The sequence below is a fragment of the Scleropages formosus genome, chromosome 17 (genome assembly GCF_900964775.1).
Source record: "Scleropages formosus chromosome 17, fSclFor1.1, whole genome shotgun sequence".
Taxonomy (NCBI): domain Eukaryota; kingdom Metazoa; phylum Chordata; class Actinopteri; order Osteoglossiformes; family Osteoglossidae; genus Scleropages; species Scleropages formosus.
Genome location: NC_041822.1, coordinates 15,360,185 through 15,380,524, shown reverse-complemented (window position 1 = coordinate 15,380,524; position 20,340 = coordinate 15,360,185). Strand labels below are relative to the sequence as shown.

Below are 20,340 nucleotides of genomic sequence, written 5' to 3'. Positions count from 1 at the left end.
GTCCACTGCCCGCTAATGCAGCTTTCTGTGAGGCAGAGATGTACATTCAGCCAGCCCTGAATGGCCGCATTTTTCCACGTTGCTGCCTTCATTCAGGTTCCCTTTCCCCCCGAAAAAACCCTATTCAAGTCAACTGGATTCGGCTTGGGACAAAAAAAAAAAAAAAAAATAAATAAAAAAGTGAGGTGGTATGTGGGTGTGTTCGGGTGAAGGCCGGGGGGTTGCCGGCGTGCTCATGCCCAAACTCTCGGCCGTCGAGCGAAATGATAAATCAATTGGTGTGAGAAAGAAACAAAAATGGCCAAGATTTTGCACGAGCGCTTCTGAAACGGTAGGTTCCGTTAAAAACCGAAGGAGGCCGTGCAAGGGCGAGGGGGCGGCGGGGGCACACGTGGGGGAGCCAAGGCAGCGCGAAACCTGCCATTTCCGCACACGCCACAGGTGAAGTGGCAAACGGCCCGGCGCAGCTCACGTAAGAATAATTTCGCGTGCATCATATCCATCTGCAAGACAGCTCAGCACCTCGGCAAACTGCAAACTCCCGTGTTCTTATCCTCCTGCACACAATAATCTGATCAAAACGCGTCGCTTACGTAACACTGGATGGGCAAGCAGGCAGCACAGTACTTGGAATTGTCAACTTACAGTCCAAGGATGCAGGTTCAAGCGCCCCCCATAATGTGTTCACCCTTAATTGCTCCAGTAAAAGTTACCCAGCTATGTAACAGGGTAAATCATCCTTCGTAGCAGTGTACAATCCTAACACCTTACGTCACTTTGGACAAATGTGCCAGCCAAATGAATAAACAAATGGGACACACACACACCCCCCCCGACGTACAGCTCTCCAGCTGCCAAAGAAACTCCACTCAGTTGTGGATGAGTGTGGAGTCAAATTAAGCATCATGAACCCTGAGGTGAAACCTCAAATCTCAAACTTACAGCCAGGAGACTATCAGACATCCACCAACAATCCCGGTGTGCAGAGCTTGGGGTCAAGACTAGAAATCGCGCAAGAAACACGCACGCTTCTACCGGGAGGACGTCTCTCTTGGAGATGCTGGGAGTCTGGGAGGAGCAGCATGCTCCAACTGTCTCTTGCCTCCTTAAGGGAACCCTGGGAGAGACGGAGATCTTACGGCCTCCTGGTATCACCATCCTTTACTATGCGTGATAAAGCAGGAGGAGAGGGTGACAATTTATTACAAACAAAAACACTTCTCGAAGCACAGGGAGAACAAAACGCTCCTCAAAAATCCATTAAACATCTCTGGGGGTTCCACGGGACGAGACGCAGCATCCAAATCTGCACGAAAGCCGAAGCGATGGAAGCGGACCTCCGAACGCAGTTCCCCACTGAAAAGAAAGTGCATTCCTCCAACAGATGCCACACATTTAGAGCACATGAACTTCACATGCGAAGCAGACTGGCACCGCTCCTGTAATTGCCAGGAAAACACTCAACATCCCATCAGCCATCCATCCATCCATCCATCCATCCATCCATCCACCCCCACAGCTTTTGAACTCGCGCGCACTGGCAAACAGTTCTACGTAGCAATGACCAAGAACGGCATGTGCAAATTCACTTCCAGCTAAATATGCCAGCTCTTTAGAGATTTTCTTTTAATTAAAACACTTAACTATACTTTGCTATTAAAGAAATACAAAAGTACACTGCCACCTGGTGGAAATCATCTAAAGTAAAAAATACTTATGATGTACAAACTTCACGGAGGCACAAAACTCAAGTCCTCCTAACATAAGGCTTGCGGAGCTCCGGATGCGAGTCGAGATTATCGGACGAGAGCCGATTCAGGGCGAGGAGTCTTCGTGAGCCGGGGCGAGGACTCCAGCCTTCTTTCCGACCGATCCTATAGCCAGAGCGCCGCATCTATAGGACAGAATGAACAGAACCCAAGGGACCCAGCGTTGTGTTTTTCTTCTTTTTTTAATTAGAATTTCTCCAGCACGTCGATGTTTAGTCACGGCACCTATGGGCTTCACTACAAATGCTGCTGCTGCCTTTGAAAACAAATTAATGCTCTGCCATCAGGCGTCCCTTGAGGAAATATCTCTTCGGAGACATTCTTCTCCCACTGACTGATGCTTTGCGGTGGTTTCGCTGTGCCACAACACAGATTTGCAGTCATTGAAGTGGTTTTGACCGCTCGCATCATCGTTATCGTCACATCCAGGTGCTGAAGTTTCCCTCTGCGACCTCTCTACTTCTTCGCATCTCTGGGCTGGACTTAAAGCCTAATGCAACTATCCAAAAACAAATCGCTTCTCTCTCGATACGAAAGTTGTCTTGTACACGTAACGTGAGCAGCTGAGCAGTAGTACAACTAGCCCATGTGGCTTGAGTTCAACGTGCACAACTCATCTGTTGCTTCAAACCGGTTGAAAAGCCACCCACGAAGTGGACCTGAAGATGCATCCCTGACCATCTCCTACAACAAGTTGCTCTGGTCCAAAAAAAAAAAAAGAAAAATCAAAGTACTTACACCCTGCAAGAACATATGCAAACATTTTAGACAACTAGCTACTTTCTTTGTTTTTAATTGCTGCTGCTCTGCCTGCCTGGGTACGTATATTCCTACCAATGCGAACCGAGCACGTGATACGAAACATATGTATGCGAGTTGTGTATGAATTTCGGCACATGCCTAATTGTCTCGAGACAATATAGCGTGTGGTTAAAAACAAAATATTCAAGAATTCTAAGGAGAAAGCACCCCGCATTCCACAAGCAAAGTCTAATTTTGTTGTACATCAAGTAATCAGCGACTAGTCACACTGGCCCAAACTTGCCAAAAGATCCATAAATCTTTCAGTGCATCTTGTCCACAGTTACACCCAACTCGAACCCCTGGCAGAAGCACGAACACCGAGACCTCACAGTCCAATTTCAATTTCACAGACCTCGCTCCGTTTCAATCCCAGACACATTTTTCTGCCTTTCACCAAACAGCATATTTGTCTCTACGTGTAAACAGTATCTCCAGGGTTTAAAGAAGAGGCTGGAAAAGGTCCAAACCCGAGCGGCACATGGCGGCACGACAAAGAGGACACGGCACCACTGACTTAGGAACGCACACAGCTCAGATACGCACTATACGCAGACAGCGGATACAGCCCAACAACAGACACACACAGTTTTACAAGACCATGAATGAAAAAAGGCATCATTTCAGTTGCTCTACTAAAGCAGAGTACATCTGGTTGTATCACAAATCAGCTAAGCAATTTGTCTAAAGGAATTAAACCCCTTTTCCAGGATGTCTGGAAACATTTTCTTGTATAACAGTCCGCTTGGAATCGCTGGCAAAGGGTTCCTCCTGCTCCGTACCAAAAATAAATAAATAAGAAAGGGGGAAAAAAAAAAAAAAAAAAAAAAAAAAAATAATAATAATAATAATAATAATAATAATAATAATAATCAAGTGAAGCGGCGATGAAGAAAAAAAAGAAAAAAAAAAAAAAAAAAAGAGGGCGCAAGATGTTCTACCATTCTGCACCTCTGCCCCCGCCAATTTTCATCTGCAGCACCGCGAGGCCTCTTCCGCTCACACAACCTGGTGAAAGGCTATGAAAGATCACCGCTCTCGGTCCCCCGGGGGCTTCGCTGACCGGACCAGCCAGGAGGTGTCCCCGAGGGCGGAGCCCGTCCGTGGGGTCACTCGGAGGTCGCCTCCGAAAGCCCCGTCCAAACATAACATAAACAAGCATTCTCGTGGAACTCTTGACAGACATCTCCCATCGCAATGGTGTCCAGCCACAACTGATCTATCCCTCAGCTGTGAAGCGGAATCTAAACGCATCACCCCATCCGTGCATCTGGAAGCTGTCATATTTCTAAACCTGAGATACGCGGCGGAGCGAGAGCACACTCGGGCCTGCGATTGCGTCGACAAGCTCGTGCGCCTCCGCTGGTGCACGCAGGAAGGAAAGCATTCTTGCTTTTGGAACGGTGACGCCAATAACCCAAGTTCAGTGAAGACCTCAAGTGCAGAGCATACACCCAGCGCTGACGACGAATCTCATTTATATCTAAATGAGAACAAGCCGGCGAACGGAGGCCAAGTAACCGTAAGCGTGAATCACCGCTCGGCCGTAAACATCGCCGGCATCTCACGGTTTCGGAAAGCGAGGGGCTGTGCTGCGACGAAGCGTGCGCGTAATTACATTTCTGGGCTACGTGTTGCTTTGAGGCCTACCTTCCACGTGAAGAAAGTACTGGAAACGAGCGAATCAACAAAGTTCCGCAACTCAGCCTCTCATCCGTGGTAGTTCACTTCAGCAAGAAGGTGTGCACCACTCCACATTCGCAGGGAAACGAGCACAGAGACCAAAGCCAGACGCATCCCGCGCCGCAAACGGACATGTACTCAAAGCTTAGTCTTATGTACACACACACACACACACACACACACACACACACACACACTTTCGGAACCGCTCGTCCCATACGGGGTCACGGGGAACCGGAGCCTACCCGGTAACACAGGGCATATGGCCAGCAGGGGTGGGGACACTCCCAGGACGGGATGCCAGTCCGCCGCAGGCACCCCAAGCGGGACTCGAACCCCAGACCCACCAGAGAGTAGGACCTGGTCCAACCCACCGCGCCCCCCTTTTAGTCTTATGTACTGTTTTAATAACTTTTCTTCATCGTTAACAGAGAGAGGGACATGGTGGTGCAGCAGATTTGGCTGGGTCCTGTTCTCTGGCGGGTCTGGGGTTCGAGTCCCGCTTAGGGTGCCCTGCGATGGACTTGCGTCCCGTCCTGGGTGCGTCCCCTCCCCTTCCAGCCTTGCGCCCTGTGTTGCCGGGTTAAGCTCAGGCTCCGGTTCGCTGCAACCCTGCTCGGGACAAGTGGTTTCAGACAATGTGTGTGTGTGTTAAGAGAGATGATAATGGAAAAACAAAATGCAAGTTCTTTTCTAATGATCATATTATTGTTGATCAGAAATCATTGTGGCTACAGGTTATTAATCATTCACAACAAAGAAAGGCCATATGGTTTTGCCCGGCAGCGGTCAAACACTTGCGGATCACACATGCAGCTTCAGACAGAACCATGCTGTGTCCCAACACACAGGTGAGTTTCTCCAGAACATAACTTATTCAAATTAAAGCGCAGGTGGTACGGTGGCACAGTGAGTAGTGCTGCTGTCTCACAGCGCCTGGGTGGCGTAAGAGAACGTGGGTTCAATCCCTGCTCAGTCTGTGTGGAGTCCGCATGTTCTCCCCGTGCCTGTGTGAGTTTCCTGTGGGTGCTCTGGTTTCTTCCCACAATCCAAAGACATGCTGTTCAGGTTCACCCATAGTGTGAGTGTCACACAGAGAGAGAGAGAGAGAGAGTGTGTTCCACTGATGTATGGATGAGTGACCCAGTGTAAATAGTGTATCTAGCAGTGTAAGTCACCTCGGTGAATAAGGTGGGTGGACTAGTAACACTACATAGTATTCAATGCTTTGCAGAAAAGTGTCTGCTAAGTGAATAAATGCTTTTAAAAAAAAAAACCCACACACCTAAACCATCTATTCCAAATGCCATATTTGAAGAAAAAACCTTTACTAAAGAACTGTTACTGACAGGATATGTAGAATGTTCAAAAAGGGGTGCGTGCGATGGAGATAAGATATTTTCAGCACAACGGACGAATGGAATCGGTCGCTGCTTTTCATCACAATTTGCTCGTGTTCTTCTATCTGGAAGCTGTGTGTGAACTCCAAGCGCTGGAACGTTCACCCAAGGTGGGAAAAATCTCAATGGCTCTCCGGCCACAACAAGCCCGGGAGTCACCATTTACGTTCTCGAACACAGGTAGGCCATTTCTCAGATAAAGCTTCAAAAAAAAAAAAAAAAAAAAAAAAAGAAAGCAGCGAACACTTGGTCTTCCTGGGCTCCGTAAACATGCGCCTCAGTGTGTGTTTCGCTGCTCTTCCCCCCTCAGCCAGAGAGACAAATCTTTTTTGGAAAGTTGAAAGGCGTCCAAAAACAGGACCACACACAGACAGCAGAGCCTCGCGGATCGAATTCAACTGCTGAGGGCTCTGCCCCACACACACACACACACACACACACACACACACACACACACACTCTTGCACTCTGTCTCAGACACTCACTCACCCACTCCCTCACAACCATACACCCTCATACATGTTTGCGCGCGCGCGCACACACACACACACACACACAATCGGCAGCTTTTAGGAAGGTCCCTCTGAGGGGCACACAGCAGACACACAGAGGAGCTGTACGGATGGATGGCGGTCTCGGCCGCCCCTCCCCTGAGGAGAGAAAAAAAAAAAAAAAAAAAAAAAAAAAACTCCAAGTGCAGTAAATTCTTCCCTAGTTTGCCCTGGCTCGATGCCAGACTGCTATACAATAAACAATCCCTCCAGTCCGTTTGGCACAACCCCCCCCCCAACCCGACACACACACACACACACACACACACACACACACACACACACCTCCCACTTGGATTATTCTCTTGGAAGGGGAAAAAAAAAAAAAAAAAAAAACTCTTGAAAGCAAATGGTGGCAGCGACAGCCGAGCGCGCGGGGGTCGTTTGTACCTTCAACCCAAAGCTTCTCCACGTCCGTCTCCAGGTTGGCCGCCCTCAAGCCCACGGCGAACGCGCCGAACACGAGGAGCCCCACGACCAGGAATTTGCCGCAGTTCCGCTGGATGTAGCAGCCGAGTCTGAAGAGCAGCGCCTGGAAACGGGCCCGGAGCCACAGCGGAGCCCTCCGTCCGGCCGCCGTGCCCTGACACACACACACACACACAGCACAGCACACAGCGGGTTAGCCCCCTGTCCGGCCACCATAACCTCACTCTCTCTCTCTCTCTCTCTCTCTCTCACACACACACACACACACACGGGACACTGCGGAGGACAGACCACGTCCCGCTGTGTGTACGTGAATAAACGTAAAAAATATCAAAACCTTCCATTACGTTCGTGCGGGAAGGAAGGAGGGTCGTTCATAATACCCGTCAAATTTAAACGCGTTATAACCGCGACTTTACTGCGAAAGAAGAGAATATCTGAGTTACTTTAACTTGTCGTTATATAAATGCATGCATTTCTAACAGGCTGCCCCCAGATGAAACTTCCCCTGTTATTATTGCCACCCCCCCTTAAAAGAACGTGGACCTCCTACGTGGAGGAGTTCGGGGAAGGAGGGGGGGGGGCTGGCTAACTGACTGCAAAGAGCGGCGGGACCCCTCTACTTCTGAGCACATGGGAAAACACGGTAACGGGGAGGGACGACCGCGCGGTACCGATCGGTGGCGCGCGCCAGGGGCTGACGAACCCATGCGGCGCGGGCGGCACTCTTCGGGGCCCCACGTGCGCCGCGAGACCGCAGAGGCACTTCCACGGACCTCGGAATGAGCGAGGGAGAGAAGCAGCCATCGCGGACGGAGTTTACACACAGTTTGTGAACGGAAGAGGGCAGCCACATGGATTTTAGCTTTAGCGGAGAGGGAGGAAAACTGCTCCCTATAAAGATGGTTATCGGAGGGAGCAGCGAGTCTGCCAGATATCCGCGCGACTGCAGCCACAACAAGCAATCCGAGCCCGGCAGCACATGCAACAATATAAGGCGAAACAATGAGGTTGCATGATTCTAGGGGGGAAATATTACGCGCTCCAGCGAATTTCCACGATCGGAGCTTGTTTACCACGATTATCATCAAAGTGGAAGTGCGTCGTCCCCCCCCCCCCCATCATGCACGAGGCAGAGCGGCTCGTTCGCCACATTTTCGGGGAGAGCGCAGCTCCGCGCCGCGCCGCGTTCTCCGAAGGCGTGTGTATTTCGTGGACGTGTCGTGTGTGGATGCGGAGGTCTCCCAGGACACCGTGCCCCCTCCCCGTCCCGTGTGCAGCTATCCCGTTACCTAGCGACTCGACCAAAAAAAAGAAAAAAAAAAAAAAAAAAAACTCCACCACAGGTTTTCGCTCTCGGTATAAATGCAAAGAGCACCTCCGATATCTGTTCCAGCGCGAGCGACGCATCGCAGTAGCTCGGACGCTGCAGATACTCGGGATCCACCGCCGCCACCGCCGCCGCCGAGGTGCGGTAGGTCCCCCGTCTCCGGCGCGCTCCCCTCGGCCGCTCGGGCTCCCCGCTCTCCTGCTCGGGAGACGCGCTAACAGCCGAGGCCATGGTGCAGAGACTGGGCTGTGCGTCCTGATATCCGCACTCTTATATTCCTCCCAGCGCGTTTCTTGACGTTCCGGCGCAACAAAGTTTCACTCTCGGCGCTCGCAGACCCGCAAAGTCCTTCATGCTCCTGTTCGGGACGGCGACTCAGAATCTGCGCCTTCCATTCCAACATTGCGTGGTCCGGGGGGTCTCCGCTGTTTCCCGCATTCAAGACCTGCGTTCTCTCTCGAGCCTTGCCGTATTACGAGAGGAAAGGGGAAGAACGAGCTCCTCGTACAAACGTGCAGCTCCGATCGCTCGAGCGTCCGACCATTCTGCGTGCAATATGGTGCTCCTCGGGCCGCGGGACTCGGCGAGCTGCGGGATTCAATAGTGGAGGAAAAAAAAGAGCTTCTCTCCATTTGGAGACACGGGGAGGAGGGGCCAGAGGCACGCAGCGCTCCAAACGCCGCCCCCGGAGCTGTCAGATGGCCGGCCGTTCTCGCATCTGATTGGTTCCAGAAGGGCAAAAATTACTCAGCAAACACGACTATTATTAGCTGCTTAGCAACAGCTCACCAAAGTAGAGGGACCACCCAGGCGGAGGGCTCCGTGTGTGCAGCCCCAGCTTCGGGGGAGCCTTAAAGCAGCCCGGCCCGCCTCCGCTCCTCGGCTCTGTTTTTCCTCTTTCCCTGCTTCTCTCCCTTCCACCGTTTACCATTCACAATTTCTTCCATCAAACCACAGCATTTCAGCGAAGCACGAAACGGCCAACAAACACTGTCAATCCGAGCTGATCACATATTATTATACACGCGTACATGATATACTGTTTTTTTTTTTTTTTTTTTTTTTAAATCATTTTATTTTGTGTTGTGGTGACTAACAGATGAGTTCGGGGAGGTTCCGCTTCTCATTCGACAGATTTGACACATTTGCGGACGGAGGGACGGGACGCGCGGGTTTCTTTTGTTCCCCCGCATTTCCATTCTGGATCATTTTATTTGCCACTGTTGTTACTGTAGAACCTGCAGGAACGTCGTCAGCTGCTTAAAAACCCACTTTTCGCTCAGCGGAAATGATCTTTGATCACTGTGCAGGTTATCTTTATAGTGAAAGCATGTGTAAGACGACGAAAGAGAGGTGTCATATCAGAATATCCGAAACATTAGTCCTGTTTATCCTGTCAAACGAGACACATTTCGAGAATCTGCGATACTAGGTTTACTTGTGGAACAGGACCAAACTGAGCGAACTGATTTCTGCAAGAAATTATATATATAATAAAAACTTGCATCAGTCACATCTGGATTTTTTTTTTTTTTTTTTTTTGCTGGTTGCCCACGACGACTCGGGGGAAGCTGCGCACGTGCGCCCGCGGGTGGTGGTCGGAGTTCGGTCCTGGTTCCGCATGTCACGTGTGTGCACGAGCTCGTTGTGTGTGCGTGTGTGTGGCGTAGGGGGGACGATTCAGTTAACTCTCCTATCTCTGCGCACGCGACATGATGTGTTACTAAGCGCTATTAAGAAAGAAATTCCACGCAATCCGTAGTACATTCCTCGGGGGGCTCAATCCTCACCGTCCCACTCCGCTGTCAAAAAGCAATAGCGAAATTCTGGCGAATTTAAAATTATATTCAGACTTCCTTTAGTTCATCTTTGGCCAGGGGGACACATACATTGTTGTCACATCATTTATTTTACATTACATTTATACACCAGGGCATTCTTACTGTATCAGTTCAGTACCTTGACCTAGGATGGGATTGGAACCCAACCAAATCTGCCACAGAACCAAATTTGTCATTTGCTGTTCTCTGACTAGAATTACTTTGGAGCATTTGCACAAATGTTTTGTTTTTTTTTTGCACAGGGAGGTGGCGCAGTGGGTTTGGCCTCTGCCTGCTCTCTGGTGGGTCTGGGGTTTGAGTCCCGCTTGGGGTGCCTTACGATGGACTGGTGTCCCGTACTGGGTGTGTCCCCTCCAGCCCCATGCCCTGTGCTGTTGGGTTAGGCTCTGGCTCGCAGTGACCCTGCTGGGGACAAGCGGCTTCATACAGTGTGTGTGTTTATAGCTGCACTGGTACTCTTAATTACATTACTGTTGATCAGATGATTTATATAGTTGTTTTTGTGAGTCTTTAGTGTGAAAGCAAACATTTTTGGGGGGCCATCTGAACCTCCCTTGCAGAAGATACGAATTTCTCCGAATTCCCTATTCGGGCACAGTCAGGGGTCACCCTGAATGTGAGCAGGGCTCCACTAGAAAGGGGAAGGGACAAGAAGGCCAGAGGGAATATGATCACAACCCAGTGACACAAGCACTGGCCTCTGTGCTAACATCTGCACCCACTGAATCAGTGTACAAATGCTATACTTCTCCAGCAAAAGATGGACATTACTGTTCTGTGGCATACATGACCATAACATTTATGGTGAATAACTATTTTTACCAGGCTTTCCAGGAAAACATTGCTAGCTCAATGTGTATCTACAAAGACAGGTCCATGTTTACTGCAGGAAATCAATCACTCCTATGGAAAATTAAAATATCGTCTGTTTATAATTATTCTGCTAATAAATCATTTTACAAAACAATGGGGGGGTTCATGAGAAGTTGAGCGCAAGAAAACTTCACATTTAGTCACGTTCCTTTTTTTGTGGAAAGTGAATAGACCATTATGAATTACTGCTCATTTTCAGATTCTTTAAAACCAAAATAATTGTTAATTAAGGACATTTGCTGTTGTCACCTAAGTTCCTAAAACTATACAGTGGAAAGCTGCCTTCTAATAAAAAGACCAGCACCGGGCTGAGCATACAGTGTGGCTGTTGTATTTCTGTAGTTTAAGAAAGCTGCAAAGCACTATTTGGAGCATCTACTCTGACAAATGACAGAAGCCAAACAGAAAGACCAGTCAAAGTTATTATTACTACTCTCATCAATAGCCTTGTTAATATAATTCTTTACATCATGTTATGGCAGAACTTCAGTCTGCGGTGCAGAGATAAACAACCTGGGAATGCAATGATTTTAAGTTTTGACAGGTTTACAGGGTCAGTTTTATAGGACCAACAAGCTGCGTTTACAGTAGATCTCAGTTTTGTCTGCATCCTGTTACTTTCTGCCATTAACACACTGAACTTGAATGTGCAGATTTCAGTTTTTGGCAATTCACAGACTCCGATATTTATTTTCCAAGTTTGAGCACTGCACTGCATATAGCAGATACATTTCAATGAATTCATGTGCAGATTAACAACAGACAGTAACTGAAAAAGTCAGTGACAATAAAGTAGCCTAAAAAAAAAAACAAAACCTGAATGCCAACCCTTTCAGAAGTTCCTGACAGATCCAGTAAAGTGAATCTTTATAATAAGTTCCAAGTTTCTTATGACACAGTGCCATTTTATTATGTTGTCTTTGACAATGGAAACTAAATCAAGACATTGCCTGTATGGTTTGGCTCGACAAGGATATACTAGACAATTAAACAGATTATTATTATCATTATTCATCTTTATTTAACTGATGCCTTTGAGGAGGTTTACAATATTAAACAGCTCTCAGCTATTTGTACAGCACGGTATTCTTTGATTCGTTGATTATCCCAACTAGTACCAGCAACTTTTACATTTCAAGGTGACATCCCTAAACACGGCGCGTTGCTGTTGCTGATACACAAAAGTGACTTTACTGCAGGCTAAAGTACATATTATAATGTCCAAAATCATATTTCACAGCTACAGTGAATTTATACAACACTTGTATGGGTTCCCATGTCGATACTGAGAGTATAAACTGGAGCTCCAAGGTGGTCCACAGGTTAAGGTTCTGGACATGTTACTGGAGGGTTGCAGGTTCGAATTCCAGCAGAGGGCCTGCTCTCACAGCCCTATTACACTTCTAAAAGCAAATTGTAAGATTTTTAGCAACTGAGATAAATGGCAGGGGGAACAGAACCAAGAAAGCCCTGCAGCACAATGCACCTAAAAAGATAATACCATATTTTAATTCCTCCTGTACCCCTTTTCTTCATGACTGCACTGATTTTGACTGCTCTAAAAGGGCAGCTGCAGTTGTGTGCTGGCATTATTTTGACTGAGAATAACATTCTGGTTAGTTGTCACTCAGAAATACAGATGCACATATGAATAATAATGTCGAATGATATCCGACCCATGAAGAGAAAGCACTTAAAACGTCGTGCATTAGTTAACACGTTAAACATCATTCTGAACTGGACTGTTGTTTATTTTAATTAAATCAGGGTACAGCACTGCAGTCTATCCACAAGAGTTCGATGTTCTGTCCATATTTTATCGTTAATTTCATGTTTGCAAACCAAGCAGCAACACTGCATTTGTCAAATAAACATATTATCATGGACGAAATTATTATTATGTGGAAATACGCGGCAGTGTGTTGAATGCAAGTATTTGCACTGCAGATGTTCGACCAAAAAAAAAAAATAAATCATTGCCTCGTTTCCAAATTTATCACCGGGTTACATGCAGAGAGTGTGTGACACGCGCTAGACTGAAAAGACACATCGCAGGCTGGCATATGGAATATTATATATATATATATACGTGCGGAGATGTAAGACTCACCATCCTCCTCCGACCGCTGTGTGTGTGGAAACGGCGCGTCTCTTCAAACTTCGTGCGGTGCGGGGCTCCGAGTCCGACGACAGTCTCTCTCGGCTCTTTCTCTCACTGCAGGACGACGGAGATGATGAAGAAGAAGAAGAAGATTCGCTCGTTCTTCAGCGCAGAAAAGCACTCGAGGAGTGATAATCCCTCTCGGCTGCGGGCATTTTGCTCAGTGCTCCACGGATCCACAATTACACGCCTGTTTCTATTAGGGAGCTCCATTCGCCTCCACGTGGGTGGTCCGAGTCTCCATGGGCAGGACCTCTGCACGTCACGTGATCTGCGCCAGCCCCCCCCCCCAAAAAAAATCACCACCATCCAACTAGCGGATGAAAAAAATGGACAAGTACACCGAGTCCAGTGTCCTTCATCCTTCAGGTTCCCAGCACGCCAGACATCCGTGGAATCCAGAAAGCGTGGGTGAGCTGCTGCTGCTGCTGCAGAAGTTCTCGTTTTCTCGGACTGTCCCTCCACCGTATGTTGCAGAGGTTGAGCAGCAGGTGGCGTAGTGGCTGGGGTTGTCTCCCCGCAATCGGAAGATCCGCCGATCCGAATCCCACTCTTCTGTATGCTTCAGTCTTCAAGGACTTGCTCCGAATTGCACTTGTGAGAATAACCTGCTGGGGCAAAATAAAGCAAATCACTGTAAAGTGTATTAAGACTGTGTATGCAGAAGAAACAGTATAATACAGAATTAACGGATATCTCGGCTGTGTTTGGACTGGAAATGCACGATTTCTCTGTACCCCATGGCACAAGAAAAGTGATTTGGCAAAGTGCAAGCGACAGGGTTTGGAAAACAGGCCCAGCATGGCATGACTAACACTTGAAATACATGTTTTGGCACAAGAGATTGATTGCAATTGTATTTTCCATAGATCTCCCGCATTTAGGAACTCCGTGGAGTGGAATTGTTTTGACAGACAGTTTTCAAGAGCGTTTGGACAGTTCATTCACATGACGAGTAATTGAATTTTTTCTGTTTCAGTAATCACTTTCTTTTCCTTTGCTTCGACAATGTGGCAATGATTGAAACAAGCTTCTTTTGTAAGCAGAAACAGGTTTGATAGGCTGTATCACAGTTTGCCCCTTAAAGTCCTGGAAAAGTCAGATTTTAGAGCAAGAGGAAGGAAACACTGGGTGTTCGATATGCATGACAAAATGTTGACATGAGCTTTAACAAAGTAATTGATATTTCTGAGTGCATCTCTGCCTAAAGTGAGAATTCTTACAGGTGTTAAGATCTCAGAACACTACCTCCTGGTTCAAACCATACTGAAAGCCTATAAATGTATTTCAAATGCAAACCCAAATATGGGTTTATACTACATGGATTTATCCATCCAATTTCAATAACCACATGTCCTTAGCAGGATAACAGTGAGTCAAAGCTTAATTTTGGCATTGGATGCAACGCCAGTACGTTACAGGATAGCCACTCATACGCACCACATGCAATTGAGTATCAGCATTTCACCAGGTGAAATGCTGATACTTAGTTGCATGTGGTGCATGAAACCCTTCAGGGTTTCACACATTTGGCAATTTATTACTCTTTTATAGAAGTTACGTGTAACAAGAACCTCTACGAAAATTTGACCGTCCAATATATGCTGCTGCAAGGCCAGTCATTTTTTGAAGGTAAAATTTATTTTTGTTTGGTTTGAAAATTTGTCCGCTGTATAAGATAAAACAGAAATAGAGCATTCTGGGACTATGAGACATAATACTTATTTGCAGGATGTCAGTTTGTGGTTTCACAAACTCACACACTCTGGCTGAAAAATCTTTAGCTGCAACTAATCTAAAAATTAACAACACATTTACACAAGCTCTCATCTTCATTTAGCCTATTAAAATCATAATAAAGCGATCAAAAACAGTTCCAAAGTACTCAGTCATTATTGTTAACTGCTTGTCCAAGACCAGCTTGAGAGGGTCTAGAGCCTCCCCTGGAAGCACAGGGCACAAAGTACACCATAGATGGGACACCAGGCATCATCACAAGGTAGCCACACATGCACACATATTAGAGGCAATTTAAAGTTCCAAGATCACCTGAAGCACAGTTCCTGGGACTGTGGAAGGAAAGTAGAGTAACCAGCGTAAACCCAAATAAACATAGGGAGAACATGCAGACTCCACACCAACAGGCAGATTTGAACCTATGTCAATACAGCCCAGGTGCTGGGAGGCAGTAAAAGCACCCTCAGCGTCACCCAGTACTTTAAGCAAGTTTATGTTGCTTGTAAGTTACACTCCTAATACAATCATGTACTCATAAGCAGGATCACATCATCAGTTTATCCAAACATGAAGATATCAGCTTTGGCGAAAAGTGCACGGCTCCCCAAGAATCAGACCTGAAACATAGCAAGAACATGGACAGGGAACATATATTCCTGTTAACACTTCTGGCATCATTCTCCCAGACTTCTACCTTAAGGAAAAAGGAAATTACACATCACTGGTACTCCTCAGTTTAATTATTCTCTTTGGGTTATTGCTTTTTTCCTCAACTCAAGTGCAAAGTTTTTTCTTTAAACTTTTCTCTGTGAAGGGAAATGCAGTGTTCGCAATATGCATGTAAATCACGGCACATAAATATAAAACGTTTCAATTCTTGAAGTGATTGCAACAAAAATCATAAATAATTTTTTTTTGTTTGAATAGCTGTAGATGGGTTTTTTTTTTTTTTTACAGTAATAAAATGCCAGATGGGAATGCTAAAGCCAGAATACTCGACTTTGTTATGTAACGCCATCAGTTCAAGAGGAATCCTTGGCAGATCTACAAATGGCATTTTACTGTTAAGAATGATTTATTTGATGTATGATATTTCATCATGTATCAATGATGCACACATGTTTTGCTAACTTCAGGCTATACCACCTTAACGAAACATGGTTTCCACACCATGATGTGCCTAGTGCTATGAAATTCCACTGTATGAATGAACAGAACCCAACAAGAGGCAATGAAATAAATAAAAAGTAGATGACCAGTCCTTCACAGTCAGTGGACAGCTGAGGAATCTTGATGGGCCAGACTGATAAAATGCTTTTATTTTATGGTTCATCCAGCATTTTTTATGAAACGTTAATTAAAATTTATACATCTCTGTCTTGCACAGGAGTAGCTCCATTCCTGTTTTGTGTGATACCATAGTAGGCCCTTTCAGAGACCTGAGTCAGCACTATTCACCTTGTAAGTGTGGTCCAGTGCCATTACAGTAGCAGCTGTCCATGCTGTAATTTTGAAAGTTGTTCATGATGTAAAAGAAAGAGGTAAAACATAAATCTTGGCTGAGCTGCCAGACCAACTTGGTCAGGCTTGTCACCAGTTGGGTGACCAGCTGAGTCTAGATGGTGGAAACATTTAAGCTAGCTAACCAACTTAGTGAAGCTGGTGTAAACTAAGTTACCTTCCGGTTTACCTGCTTGGTCATTTATCGTTTACCATCATCTACCAGCATTTGCAGATATGACCTTCTGGAGTGTGGTGGTCAAGTAGAACAGCAACATACCAGTTGCTCATATCAGATATCAGATGGAGCCGGTAGATGGTTGCAAGTGGTAGATGGTTCAGCAACAGGTGGTTTAAATGGTCAAACTGGTGAAGCTGGATGATGGTTCAGCTGATTTTTTTTGTCTCTCTGTACCACCATCCTGGTTTCACAATTCAGTTTGAAATGTGCAGGCTTGTTGCCTGCTTGAGTTAGCTGAACTGAGTCAAACTGGATCTTCCAGCAAGGTGGTGCCAAAACATTAGTGCTTGTTATATATCATGAAATTAGAACTGGTCAGAATGTATATGAATGTGCATCTCATCCGTTTATGGAAAAATTTCAGGTGGTGCCTCATTGAATAAAGGTTTCTCATTCTCCCATCTAATTTTTTTCTTATGACACATGATGTAAATACATTTTCATTATTTCAAGTTAAAGAATCATCAAGCCATGGCACATGTGTAAAAATAAATGCAGTCATGAAGCAAGTTGTTTCTCAGCTGTGCTCCTTGGCTCCTTGGCTCCTTGGCTTGGTTAGTATAGGAACCGATGGAACAGCTGTTCACTCTCTCTTTCCTACAGCTAAGGAGTTGGGTAAGATCAATGAAAGAGAGTGTCCTTGCATTCAAGACTGCTTTCAGGAACCATAGCAAAAACCAAGAATGCAAACAAAGCACACCTCTTTATTAAAAACAAATGTATCTGAGACCTAATTAAATAAGAATGTAAGCATTCAAAACCTAAAGGAAGGAAGCAAAAGAACGCTGATGTTTGGGAACAAATTCAGGCAAGTCTCTTTGCTTTGACTCTTGTTTTTTTTATTGGTCACATGATGTTTTCCCCACACTCAGAGTGAGTTTAACTTATGAAAGACTCATTCATTTGGTTTGAAAACGCATTACTTTACGGCAACAGACGCACAAACATACATTATTTGTAACTAAATAGATTCTTGGATGAAATGCACGTCTGTCATTGATGTTATGAGTTTATGTTGGTCCGTCAGTTAGGGAAACCTTAGTTAGTGGTTCATTATTAGTGAGTTAAAAGTACGCAGCATTAGCTCAAGCTTTGTGGTGACCAAAGTGGAGGGGGTCTACAAATGATTATACCATCAAAAGTTGTTTTAGTTGGCTGTATAGGGACAGAAGTCTGAAGAATGGCATGCTTCTACACCCTATACCCTTCCTCCACTTCAGGCATTTATATTATTTTCTTCTTATATGGCCTCAGTTGATTGTGATTGTGCCGGTAACAAAGCACCAAGCTAGAAAATACGATCCAGTTCCTGTTTTTCAGAAATGATGAGAAACATTACATCTGAGCAGTAAATGGAAGGCTTTTTTGAGATATTCTTGACTGAAATCCTTTCACTAGTGACATTTTTCCATCAGGAAGTAGTTTAATTTACACTCCTCAGTACAACCCATCCAGATGTGGAACAATAAAGTTTATTAACACCATCAATGAATCCAGAGGCCCAAAGTCAGCTTTTAAAATTAACCAAGATTTTACATGCATCTCAACTGGAGTGTTTTGTTGTATCACTAGTTAGCAATGTAGCCAGCAACATATAGGGAACATACACCCAGAACACAGAAATAAAGGAACTTTGATTTCTTATGATCATATACAGTATTTAGATTGTGCTGAACATTCCATTAATGGCCACTAGTAACTTCTGCCATAAGAAGTTTTGGATATAGACCAATTCTTCTGGCAACAGACTGTTTTTTTGTCAAGGCATCAAGTCAGATGAGTCCTCTTCTCTGTTTGTGGTTAGGGTCACAGTTAAGAGATATATCATTTATGCATGTGTTAGTTCAAATGTGCACACTACAGGACATAAAGTTCTATAAAATATTTAGCGAGTCTGTAAACGTCTTAAAAAATATAACAATATATCTATAAATATCAATAGAACGTTATGAATTTGTCAATTTAACACATATGACTGGACCCCGCTGCCTGCTGCAGCTAAATCATGTTGTATGTCCTTAGACACTATGAAGGTTTCATAGGTGAAATAAGTAGTATAAACGCTTTATTTTTGGTGAAGTGAAAGGATTTTAAAGTTTCAAATCTGTTCTGGACCTGGAATGGTAAGAAGACTGTTTATATTTAAAATACCCATGCATTATCTGTGTATGGGGTTTGCAGTTGTAGCTCGAGTTTCTCACAATACAGCATTATCCACTTTATTGAACCAGTGCGGGCAGAGAGGCAGCTCCAAAAGCACAACGGCAGTACCCTTCCCAGAACTTAAACATTTGAGTTATATGTGGAATTACTTAACCACTGTGCCGCGGTAACAAAGCACTTAATGCCAGTGGGGCTGCAAATACTATTGCTGAGTGAAAGGCCCACATTCTCTCAGTTTTAATGATTCATGAATTAAAAGCTGTTGGCCCAGGCCGTCCTCCTGTTTACTACACAGCCAAACGTTGCCTTTAATCATGCCAGCCTGTTTGACAGCTTTAAATGCTGCCTTGCATCTGTCTGCTTCTCTGAAGCCCCTCCGCAGGAGCGTGTCCTGCAACTTAATCGCACCAGCATGGGGAACAGGAAAGCTCCAGAAATACTGGCCTTAAATAAAGCGTGCTGGGAGGATTATTTCAGGTTAATTAAAACACTGTGTCTTGTGTTTAAAACAACAAAATTGTTGGGTTTGTGGGAGGAAATTGCTCTCTTTGAGTGTTTTTTTACTTCAAAAATGATGTACACAACGGAAAGGTAACTCAGATGTCACTGCAAGCTCATTCATACGTTCATATGCATTCATGTATATTTTCTTCTATGTGTGTCAGTGTCAAAGCTCCCCGTCAAGATTTCAGCTGCTTTTCAATGCCTGTGGACGTACAGTAGCTTTGTAGGAGTCCACATGAACACAGCACTCAGAATTAACAGGAATGTTCTGCACTGATATATGCACGCACACGCACTGTCTGAAGTCGCAGCAAACCAGAGCCTAATCCGGCAACACAGGGCGCAAGGCTGGAGGGGGAGGAGACACACCCAGGACAGGATGCCAGTCCATCACAAGGCACCCGAAGCAGGACTCGAACCCCAAACCCGCTGCACCACCACGGCCCCGCTACGTATATAACACGCAACAAAAATAATACTGTGTCAGTGTCATAGCCCTGAACAAGCAAGATCTGCTTCTAGCTTTACCTTATTCTGCCCAATGCTGTAAACTGGAAGAATGTGACTTTCTTAAGTCCAGCCCTCACTCTTTCTTTTACAGATATATAGCCACTCACAACCAGACACTACTGGAATAATGTCCACTGCAGTTCTGTGCAGAAAGTGAGAAATAGCGGTATGTCCTCAGCCGCTGGAGAGCTTGTTGGGTTCCGTAGCTTTGAACAAACGGGCACTTGGATGGCTCAGCAAAAGCAGAAAGCGTGACTCAGACAGGATGGCCACAGTTTCGCCTTTGAGGTCATCTCCGTGATAGAAAATGAAGCCCCCGTAATTGGCTGTGTGAATGCACTCATTGGAACCCTTCCCCAACACCCCCAACGATAATCCCACAGTTCCCTACTATAAAAGGAGGTACTGCCTGTGGAAGTAAATGATTATTAATGGCTTTCAAAGGTTATTTTGCAAACAATCATTTTCTATTATAAACCAGAAACACGGAGTGAGTAATAGCCTTTGCGGAAGAGACTGTCTTGCGCTACAACATTAATAAAAGGTAGTTTAAACACTTTTAAATAATTTTCGGGAAACTTTCACTTCTTTCTCCTTGTACCATTAATGTGATGCCTATGGAGGTAGAACACAGATGTGCGACATACGTTTACATTCACATTTACATTTATTCATTTCGCAGACACTTTTCTCCAAAGCAACACACATCTCAGAGAAAATACAATGTGAACGTTACATCGGCAGAAAGAGACACATAGATGCAGATGCGTGATCCTTAAGTACAGTTAGTTTGTTTCTTTCCACCATATGAACCAATGTACATCACATGAGTAGTTGCATAAAACTT

At 45.4% G+C, this 20,340-nt stretch overlaps 1 protein-coding gene across 2 annotated transcripts in view; it reads right to left on the bottom strand.

Moving 5' to 3' along the window:
* The window catches only part of ptch1 (patched 1), a 46,715-nt gene extending 38,120 nt beyond the window's left edge, over positions 1-8,595 (bottom strand). For both annotated transcript variants that reach the window (XM_029259567.1, XM_029259568.1), the window contains exons 1-2: positions 8,012-8,595; positions 6,595-6,787 (exon numbers count right to left, since the gene is read on the bottom strand). In XM_029259567.1, coding sequence (XP_029115400.1) covers positions 6,595-6,787; positions 8,012-8,194 — 376 coding nt within the window. In that variant the 5' untranslated portion in view covers positions 8,195-8,595. The remainder of the gene's footprint in view (positions 1-6,594; positions 6,788-8,011) is intronic.
* Positions 8,596-20,340: the final 11,745 nt, after the last annotated feature.